This window comes from Mus caroli, unplaced genomic scaffold (genome assembly GCF_978045245.1).
Source record: "Mus caroli unplaced genomic scaffold, Mus_caroli_1 scaffold_14, whole genome shotgun sequence".
NCBI lineage: Eukaryota > Metazoa > Chordata > Mammalia > Rodentia > Muridae > Mus > Mus caroli.
The window spans coordinates 106,837,633-106,848,674 of NW_028227269.1; the positions used below are offsets into that span (position 1 = coordinate 106,837,633).

The 11,042-nt window shown below is 54.9% G+C and overlaps 1 protein-coding gene across 1 annotated transcript; it reads right to left on the minus strand.

Annotated features, from left to right (window-relative positions):
• Positions 1-596: 596 nt before the first annotated feature.
• Positions 597-10,828, minus strand: Slc25a29 (solute carrier family 25 member 29). Its single transcript, XM_021179262.2, has 4 exons — positions 10,601-10,828; positions 6,158-6,201; positions 2,428-2,511; positions 597-2,242 (listed from the first exon to the last, which is right to left on the minus strand). Exons 1-4 carry the CDS (start codon positions 10,632-10,634, stop codon positions 1,484-1,486), a joined length of 921 nt encoding a protein of 306 aa, XP_021034921.1. The 5' UTR covers positions 10,635-10,828; the 3' UTR covers positions 597-1,483.
• Between the last annotated feature and the right edge of the window lie 214 nt (positions 10,829-11,042).

Here is an 11,042-nt window from a genome sequence, read left to right on the forward strand (position 1 = left end):
GGCAAAGATAGGGGTTCAGGGTCAACCAGACACTCCTCTCTGGCCTTCTGTCCCTAGAAGCTGAGCCAGTGTGATTCTACATACTGTAGTTAGGTTCTAAGAGGTGCTGTGGCATGGAGCTGGGGCACATGGGTACTTCCAGTCCCTGCCCTTCCCTCGTCTAAGGAGCCTTTGGGCCTCAGCCTGGGAAGAGCTTCCAGGTACAGCACAGGTGTCTATGGGAGGCAGAGACTCCATGTGGCAGGCTAAGGAGGCCTCTTCCAGGAAGCCCTACCTGATGCACAGCTGGGAACACATTAGATGCCCAAGTTGGTGGATAGTCCCACCCACACCTTTCCTTCTCCAGGGCTCCCCCACCACAGGCCTCCAGTTTCTGGAATGACAGCCAATACTTGCTAAAGGGCCTGTTTGTGATCTTAAGTAACACTCCTGCCTCTGTCCATTCACCCACCGTGTGGACCAGGAAGGCTTAGATGTATCCTTGACCGCTCCACGGCATGTGGGCCAGCTTTCAAGTACACAGGCCATGGCCACTGAATCCAGGGTTAGGAAGGAAACGAAGTCCCTTGCACCATGCACAGAGGAGCTTCACACGCTTAGAGAACAAGACTTTATTCCTTTAGAGGACAGTACAGCCAGCCAGAGTTCAGTCTCCCTGCCCAGGCAGGTCCAAACTGGCAGCTCTGTGCTGGTGCCAAGACCTCTGCTTTCACGGGCACACGCACTGACAGTGCCCAGAAAGACCACATTTCCTGGGAAATGGATGGATCCCACACTGCGTTCTCTGGGCCCTCTGCCTACCTACCCTTGTGAATCCTGGCTGGCAGTAAGTGAGTCAGACATCAGCTGACCCAGGTGCCCATCTTACAGACAGGTAGCCTGAGGCTCAGAGGTGAGAAGACTCTGTCTTGTGACAGTTGTTACACCATTTTCCTGTGGAGACATTGAGGCCGGTGGCCTGTCTGTTCCCACCCAGACCCTACACTGGCGTGATCCTCAGTGGGCTTAGTGCCAGAGTCCCAACCCTGCTCCGCATTCCAAGGGCAGCAGTGGAGAAGCTAGGTAGGCACGGAGGCAGAGTGACTCTGCAACACGGAGAGGGAGTGTTGCATGCCACCCACTGTCCCTCACTGTAACAAGTGACCAAGATTTTTTCCTGGGACTCAGTTGATGGAGGATTTGAAGAATGGCTGGGTCCTTGGCCAGCCTGTAAGAGTTGGCTCAGGGGAAACCCCTGGGAGTGCTGGGCTTGGAAGATTCTGACTGGCAGTTCTGTCTGCAAAGTGCAGACTTAGTGACGCTTGATCTTCCTGAACGTACCATGTATGAGGAGGAGTCCCCATTTTACGGCTAAGAAATAGGGGGTCAGTGGGGTACAGACGGCTGTCATCACAGGCCAATGAGGAAGACTGGCTGAGGAGCCATATCCTCTGTGTCAAGTTCCAACAAAGTGGCCCTGGGAAAGTTGGTGGGACAGACAGCATCACAGACTGGAAGGCTGGGCCAGGGCAGACCCAGCAGGAGTGGGAGAGGTGCCCAGAGCTGCCTCACTGTCTACCTGAGCCTCCTCGCCCCGGGTATATGTAAGCACCACAGTGACTGTGGCAAAGGTGGCAGCATTGACCGGGAAGGCACGGAGCAGCGTGGAGGCAAGCCCTCGCGTGAAGACTTGCCAGCCCTCGGCCTGGTAGCTCTGCCGCATGCAGTCGACGATGCCGCGGTAGCGAGGGGTTCCTTGCAGCCCGTCGGCTTGCAGTCGTGACTTAACCACGTCCATGGGATAGGTGGAGAGCCAGGATGTGATCCCCGACGTGCCACCCGCCAGCAGCAGCTTGGGCACCAGCAGGCGGTCACCTGGCTCGCAGCCCATGGCGCGGGTCATTACATCATAGGTGAGGAAGTAGACGCCAAAGCTTGGCGTCTCGCGCAGAAGTGTGGACACCATGCCTCGGTTGATGCCGCGCAGGCCCTCGTGCCGGTAAATCTGCACCAGGCAGTCCAGGGAGCCCTTGTAGGTACGGGCAGGACCCACGGCCTGGAGCTGCAGCCTCGTCTTGGCCAGTTCCATAGGGCAGCAGATGACACACTGAATGGCGCCTGCTGCTGCGCCGGCCAGGAACTGATTGAGAGGTGAGTCTTGGCCTAGGGCCCGGAGGGTGTTGCCTTGCACCCCAAACACCAGTGCATTGATGAAGGTGAGTCCCATTAGTGGTGAGCCCAGGCCTTTATACAGGCCCAGCACCTGTAGAGACAGAAATGCCATCAGAGATGAGGGGTACCACCCTGCTTTGTGTAGCCCAGCCTTTCTCCTTGGAACCTCACACAGCCGTGTCCCCTTAGGGATGCCCTGATAGCCTTTTCTGAGCCTCTAGCACCTCCGGGCTTGCTCCTCAGCCCTCTAATTGCCCCACCTGCCCCGGCACTCACACTCTCCTGCTTGATGATGGACTGGAAGCAGTGCAGCGTCCCTCGGTACTGAGGCTTCTCTGTGCTCTGGACTTGCAGCCGCACCTGCAGGGCAAGGCCAGGGAGCAGGATCAGGCAGAGCCACAGAAGCAATTCCCCTGGCCTGCAGTGCACAAGGCTGGCAGCCAAGTAGCTTTCTATGATCTGGGATTCCAGGGTGGGGCTGGGTTGGGTGTCTGAGAGCTAACAGCCACAAGGACAGCCAGCTGCAGATGGGCTGGGAATCCCCAAGATCTCTAACAAGCGGAGGACAGGTCTCTCCTTTGCACTGCCACCAGGCCAGCTCTTGGGACCAACCCTTGCTCAGGTGACTCTTGTCATCCCATACGGGGATCCCAGCCTGGTGGCCCACCAGTAACCTCCATCAGGGTGGGATACTGAGCCTCCATTCTGCCCCTGCTTGGTTCTTGCTGGTAGCTCTTTGACAACCATGGCCCTGAATCATGAGCAGTGACACACAGCTGACAGCCTCCCTAGGGATCCATGGCAATAACTCCAGGACTTGGGGACACTGCCAGGCCCAGTGGCCCAGGACCTCTTCCACGTCAAAGCACTCTTTGTTGCCTGAGAGCTTATCTGCTCTTGATACACTGGCCTTTATGGTGGCCTGAGGAGAGGGGTGTTTCCCAGGCTCCAAATCCATGTTACTGCTGTGGGGAAAACTCGGTCACATCACGTTCTCAAGAGCTAGCAAGATTCGGGAAGGGTCGGGCGTGGACTGGGGTTGTAGCTCTGTGATAGAGGGTTTACCTAGCATGTGCAAAGCCCTGGGTTTGATTCCCACCACAAAATTAAACAAGGGGCTGGAGGGGTAGCTGGGTGATTAAGAGCACTGACTGTTCTTGCAGAGGACCCGGGTTCAAGCCCCAGCTCCCACTCTGTGGCTCGAATCTCCTGTAACTCCAGTTCCAGGGGATACAGTGCCCTCTTCTGGCCTCCATGGGCATCAGACATGCACACAGTACACATACATAAAGATAGACAGGCAAAACACCCATACACATTAAAAACCAACCAACCAACCAACCAACCAACCAACCAACCAACCAACCAACCGCCTTTTATAGTTAGTTTGCTTGAACACAATACCAATGGCCCAACCATAGTTGGATGTGGGGGAGTGTGGGCATGCAAATTGATTTTCAGAAAGAACACTTCCCAGGGGTGACTCCGGTGACTGAATAGCTGCAAAGGGATGGTGGTGGGCTCAGCAACTCAGAGGAGTTAACTTTCAGTTTCCAGGACAAACGTGCTTTCTCGCCCAAGAGGCCTGCTTCAGGGTTCAGTTCCAACTAACCCAGCATCTTCCGCCATGCCCGGACGAGGAGGTAAATCCAAGCCTCCTATTGGCTGGACACAGCTGTGGGAGGTGTTTGAGACATTTGATCACAAGATATAAGCACACTGCCGTGTGGATGGGAGCAAGCTCACGGTGGGCGGGGCGATGCAGTGTCCAGACAACGTAGACATGGTGGGAGGGGGAGGGGGGAGATGTGGAGAGGGCATCCAGACAGTGTGGACATGGTGGATTGCTCAGTGGACAGGTTGACCAGGTCTTCATTCTTGTAAACTAATGAAGGGGATTCATGGGCCACCGCTTGCTAAGAGAGTATAGTCTGCAGTCTTCTCCCAGGGATGCCTGCTGTGGGTGACAGGTCTGTGCTGTCCAGTGATGTGTTTATAAAAAGGTAAAGAGAAATAGAATATGTTTGATGGGGGTGTGTAGTCGGGTATGGGGGAAGGGTGTCTCATGCCAAGGCATCCCTTCCTCCCGAGGGACGGTCACACGATGGTATAGTATAGAATAGAGTTCATTCAGGGCATGGGGAGGGGAGTTAAGAGGGTAGTAGACTCAGAGAAAGACAGAGAGAGAGAGAAAAAAAAAAGTAGAGAAGTAGAGGCTGGCCATGAACACGTGAAGGAGGAGGGGGAAGCAGCCCCCTTCATAGTGGGTCAGGCCTATCTGGCTGTTGCCAGGTAACTGTGAGGGTGGAGTTTAGACAAAATGCTAACGTCCAGAGTCTGCATTAACCCATGAACTGGGCTCAGATTACCCTGGCATGTGAAGGACAACAAGCCTTTAGTAACTCATCTACCCCTCAATTCACAGCTGTCTGCTCACAGCTGTCTGTCTGCTCACAGCTGTCTGCTCACAGCTGTCTGTCTGCTCACAGCTGTCTGCTCACAGCTGTCTGCTCACAGCTGTCTGCTCACAGCTGTCTGCTCACAGCTGTCTGCTCACAGCTGTCTGCTCACAGCTGTCTGCTCACAGCTGTCTGCTCACAGCTGTCTGCTCACAGCTGTCTGCTCACAGCTGTCTGGCCCCAGGTCAGGTACTGAAGCAACAGCAGAGGAGGTCTGGACCAAGGACAGAGCTTTGTAAGGTCAAAGCCAGTGCACAAGGCCAGGCCTTTACACCCACACTGGAAGAAATCCCAGCTCTGGATAATTGAGCGCCTTTCTTTGCCAACAAATCCCTGGTTCACTGAAGAAAAAAAAAAAAAAAAAAAGGATGAACCAGGAAGTGAACTTCAACCCAGCTTGAGATGTGGAGAAGGAGCCGGCCTAGTGTCTACCAAGTACAGATCTGGTCTAGGGCCCTGCCAGTCACAGGCCACCTGGACTCCAGGAAAATGGCAGGGGAATAACTTGGGCATTTACAGCTCCAGCCACAGGAGACATTTGCACAGGGGTTTTCCGCCCAAGGTTGTGGGTCTGTCTCCTTTACCTCTGTCTAGGGATCCTAAGAGCCTGGAGCCCCAGTTAATTGAGGTGTGACTCAGAAGGAGTACTGCCAGAGTACCTGCCCTGGCCATTTGAAAGTGGTGTTCTTTGGTACCTTTGGGTGACACTGCCTCATGGGTACATGCCAGCACTCAAAATAGTCATGACAGGCACCCATCCATAATGACTGCAAGAGAAATCCCCTCAGCTTTATGTCAGGGGTTTGTAATGTGGTCTTGTTTGAACATCTCAAGCTGCCCTCAACCTTGAATCCTCCAGCCTTAGCCTCCCAAGGCTTCTACCTGAGTGTCGGCTACCACATCCAGCTGTTGGGGCAGGCTTTCCTAACACAAGCTGACCTCAAATTCTCAGTTCTCCCCAGGGCTGGAATTCCAGGGATGCTACTACCCCTTGCCCAGTAGGGTTCTATGCCTTACATTTCTGCGTTTTCTCAACTCTTAGCTTTCTTTCAGGAATATGCCAGGGGTGGGGTTATTGAAGGCTCGGCAGTTAACAGCAGTGGGTGATCTTCTAGAAGCTCAGGGCTCAATTCCCAGAATCCACATGGTGGTTCACAGCCACCTATAATTCCAGTTCCACCAGGCATACACATGACACACAGACAATGCAGGCAAAACACATAAAATAATATAATCATTCAATGAAGATGCTTGGGAAACTACACATCAGAAAGGGGTGAACTTCCTCTGACTGAAAAGAAGAAAACCTGCTCATCACTACCTTAGTCTCTGCCAGCCAGTGACACAAACAAATGCTTGGCTGTGGACTGAGCATGCAGCTCAGCCCCTGGGAAGATGCAGTTCCAGGAGGGAAGGGAAGGCAGCCCATTCAGTGGCCAGTAGTGGCCCTGCCTGCATTCAAAGCCTGGGGGTGACTTTTACTGTGTTCCTGGGGCAGAAACCCTGCAGGCCTGTCCCCAACGTCTGTGCCACCACAAGAGACTCACCTTGACTGTGTCAAAAGGGTGTCCCACAATCACACCTGCCACACCTGGAAGAGAAAGGTACCTGTGACCAAGTGCCGCAGAATCCTGGGGTCATGAGGTTCTGACAAGGGAAGCTGCCCTTCTATGGCCAAGGGAAGGAGACCCTGAGGGGACCCTGGGCCCATCCTAGGGATTCCTGTAATGTCCCCTCTGGTAACAAGAGTCAGCCAACAAGCTGATAAACTCAAAGCATTTGTCCTTTCTCTTCCTCTGTAGCTCTCGAGGTGATGTGTCCCCTAGGGAACTAACTGTACAGCTCTAGTCCAGTGCCTGATACAAGAAAGAGGTTCTTGGACATGTTGGAGTTAGAGGAGTCTCTGGGATTTGAATCTTCTTTCTGTTAGTTATCTTCTGGGCATGCTCAAAGGGACTCATCAATTTTGGCCTCTGTTCACCTGAAAGGCACTTAACACACACACACACACACACACACACACACACACACACACACCCTCTCTGTCTATCTTGGTGTCTGTCTCTCTCAGTGTCTCTGTCTCTCTCTCCCCCTCTATCTCTGTCTCTCTCTCTCCCTCTTCCCCTCCATCTGTCTTTCCCTCCCCTCCCTCTGTCTCTGTGTGTCTCTGTCTCTCCCTCCCTCTCCACCCTTCCCCCTCCTCCTCCCAACTCCCTCCCCCCCCCCCCATCTTCAGCATGGCATGAGGACCCACTGCCTGCTGGCTGCAACCTCCCAAGGGCTGCACTACCCTGAGTCATCCTCTGTTTATCATTTAAGGGCCTGCCAGAGACCCCACCCTCAAGAGCAAGGTTCACCCCTCCTGGAAGCTTAAGAACATTCCTCAGAGTGCCATATGGGTAGTGAACATTGGAGACTCCCCTTCACCCCCACCCTACCCCCTACAGCCCAATGACCCCATTTCACAAAAGAAGAAACAGAAGTCAGCTATGTTTCTTGGGAATATCTGCCAAAGAGCCTCTCTGGGGCTGGCCTGCAGGCCGAGGTGGGGTGCTTGCTCACAGTGCTTGAGGTCCTAGGTTCCAGCAACAATACAGAAAGAAAGCAGTCCCCTTCTGTTGCTAGTACTTCATGTCTAACTGCAACAGTTGATGTTGGGCAATGAGCATTACCATTACAAACTCACTGTTGTTGGTTCATACCTATCCTAACATTTCCGCTCCAGAGAACTACTAACTCATTCTACAAACGAGCGAGCGAGCGAGCGAGCGAGGCAGGACAGAGGAGCCCACAGCAGGACATCCCTGGAGCCTGGCCAGGAGGTGATGAAACCAGAGCTCCAGCTGTGCCCTGGGGCTGCTTCCTGCCTACTCACCACCTTGGTCTTGTGAGGGCTGGCCACAGATCCTGCCAGGGCACTAGGGTAACATCGGCTACAAACTTGTGCCTTGCATCCTTCTGTGATGTCCATCCTGCTCTGTGCATCTGTACTTTTAATTTCTCTCTTTTTGAGATGGGGTCTCACTAGGTCACACTGGCTAGCCTGGATCTCCCTGTATAGACTGGGCTAGCTTCAAACTCACAGAGATGAGCCCTTCGTCATGGCGTGTGACCGTCTCCGACCTCCATTCACTCTGCCCATTCTCTGTTCTGCACTTTTAATTCAGTAAAACACTTTCTAGTAACACTCCCGTCTTTACATAGGCAAAAAGGTTTGCAACCCCTGGCCCGTCGCCCACCACAGGTTGTCACTGCCTCTTTCCCATGGCTTGTCTCGGCTTCGAGTCTGCTGGGCTGTATCCAATGCTGCAGGTAAGAAGCCTACTGCTAACCCTGTCCTTACTGTTCTCTCAGGACGCCTCTGAGATTTTATGTGCGGACTTTAGAAATGTCACCAGAGGGTGCCAAGGGTGTGCCTGTGTCTTTAAAGCAACCCTGCTTGGCACTCCACCAGCCTCCGAGCTGCAGATTCATGCCCTGTTCTGAGCTGGGGAAATTTCCACTGTTATCTGTTCGCCCTAGCCATGGTCTCCAGCAGGCTTGCTTTCTCCTGGGTCCCTTACATCCTTCCAACTTTACCCATTTCTGGCAGTGGGACCTTGATTCTCCCTTGGAGAGCCACCAGTTTTCACCTGTTTTTAACTTCCTGGTTAGTGGTTGCTGGGCTCCTCACACCACAGAGTGGCCTAGCCCCTGCTTAGCACTTTTTTGTTGTTTGCAAATCCTATTTCTGGAACAACTTTTCACAGGCGAATCTGGTCTCTTAGGGCACTAGAAAGCCGAGCGCCTTGGCTGGTATGCTGGGCATCTGGGTTTGCCCTGTTAGCCTTCCTCCTTTCCCACTGAGGGCAGAGCCCAGCTGTGAGCAGCTGTGAGCAGGTGCCAGCAACAACAGTCTGCCACTTCCAAAACACTGCAGAGACCATGAAGCCTCTTACCCACCCCTTCTGTTGGGAAGCCCCAAGGGGTTTCAAAGCTGGCAGGCCTGGGCTGGCATTCCCACTTCCTACCCATGTCCTTTTGACCTACAGTCTCTTTGAGAACCAGGTAGCCCTGCCTCACCCACCTCTGAGATTGGTCACACCAACAGAAAGGAACCCATCTCCCAACTCCAAAGCCACTGACCATAGACAGGGCAGTTCACATACCATGATTATCCGAGGACAGGAAGAGGAGCTGGCAGCACAGGTCTGAGAGAGGTGACAGGTCTGTCCTCTCCTCATAGACACCACCTGGTGACCTGGCATTTCTGTCACATTGACCCATGCCCTATCCAGAACCAAGGGGCTATTGTGGCCTCGACATTTGAGACTGATTCCCTCACAACAGGGAGAGAACACAGGTATTCCCGTCCTGCTACCAGACAGCTTTCTACCAGAAACCAGTCAAGTCAGGGTGTTTGCCATTTCTTTTAGAGAGTTTAAAAGCAGGATAGGATGTGTCCTGGGCCATGCAGGCACACCCACGGTGCGTTCTTCCTCTGGAAAGAGGCCCCACCATCATCCTGTCCTTCAGAGAGAAAGGACCAAAGCCAGAAGGAACCAGGCCGGTACATTAGAAGGCCCAATCCCCACGTGTCTTGGAGCCTGTCTGACAGCATGCACTGAGCAGAGCTGGGAACCTGGAAGGCAAGCCTGGGGCACAAGCAGACCGTTGTCTGCCCCGCAGCTGCCCTACCGGATCAGAGAGGCTGAGTGTGTGTTTCCCACTCCACGCCCCATTTCTTTCCTTACTCGATGAATCTTACTCTGTTGGTGACCTCCACCTCCATTCAGCTGAAACCTCAGACCCACCCTGCATGACTTCATGTAGTTGGGCACTCTCTACACACCCTGGGTGAGAATGCAGACCAGGCTGGAGACAGGGCACATGACCACCCTGAGACAGGCTGGTTGAAGACAGATGGGTATCCCAGGCAGGGAGGGCCTACTTGAGCAAGTGCCCATGGGCTTGTGGGACAGTGCGGATACTCAGAGTCTCTATGCAGGCCTGGCCTCAGGGTGAAGAATATATGCTCCCCAGATCAACTGTATACCCCAGGCTACAAATGGAGGTAACTCTGGCCCTGGGGAAACTGCAGTACAAGGGGGGCTTGGCCACGGCAGGAGTCCTGGCCATTGAAGATGCCCTCACCTGCCCTGTTACAGCTGGGGCTAGCATGGGGCTCTTTCTGGGTCTCTAATTCTCCACCAGCTTGTGGAAATCTCTGTGGCCTTCCCACAGCTACCAGAAGAAAGACTTGGTGACAGTCTGGTGGTTCTCAAGCACCTAGAGGGTACGTCACTGCTCAGGGAAGGCATTCTGCCAGACCAGCAATGTTCTCCATCCAGGAAGAAGCAAGCACGGATTAAGCACGTAAGGCCAACTCCAGCCTATCACTGTTCCAGGAGAGACCTTTCCGGGTAGGGCTATGAAGGATGAAGACAGCAGGACAGGTGGGTGAGGAGCCAGTTCTGGGCCTCAGAGCTGAACATAACCAGCCAGACCACTACCACCTCAGTCGATTCACCTGGAATCCCAGTGGCTAAACCAGGCTCTATTCAATACTTACTAAATAAACTAATCCCCTAGGTAAAAGGAAAGGCATTAAACGTTCAACAGGTCCGCACGGTAGTGTCATGGGCAGACCTGGCCTGCTCTCAGCTTCGAGCGCTCACCACTTATTTGGCCACCCGGTGGACCGCCTCCTCCTCTCCTGAGCCCTCCAGCAGCTTAAAGCAACGCATGGGAAGTGCTGGGCGCCTGGGGTCGGGCCAGCCTTCTAGGAGGTCGCGCGGTGTCACCAGCCTCGCTCAGACAGCTGCGGGAAGGGAAGGATCAGTAGGCTGCGCGCCCGCATCCTCCTGTTCTGTCCCTGCCTCCGGCCAAGCCAGCCGCGGTGCTGCCAGGATCCTCAGACCTTGCACTCAGTGCGCACGGAAGGGTCAAGAAGACACCTGTCGCCGCGTACCAGCCAGAACGCCTGCCTGGCATGCTGGTCATTTCCTTACCTCCGGCGCATCCAGCCAGGAAGTCGAGCGCCATGGCCCGGCCCGGCGAGCCGGCTGTGTCTTACTACTCCTCGGGCCCGGCCCGCGGCTGGCCGTCGCGACTCCTGCTATCTGGCCTCTGGGCGCGCAGCCGGGTCGGGGAGGCGACTGGGTGGCGACTTCTAGCAAAGCACTCCCCTGGCGTCCAGCTTGCGGGGCCTCACCTCCCACCGCTCGCACCGCCCCGTCGGCCTCAGCCCCCGTAGGGGGCAGAGCGCAACCAATCGGTAAGCGAGGCACGGACACACCCCGCGCTCCGGGTGCCGCCGCCAAGTCTCATTGGCTGGGCGCGCCTGGAGGGTGTGGCCTCGGGCGCGGCGGGCGGGGGTGCCTCCGGGCTCAGTAGACAAAGACTGTGCTTCTCGGGCCCGCCCGCGCGGCGCGGGGAAGGGGCAGTGCGGTG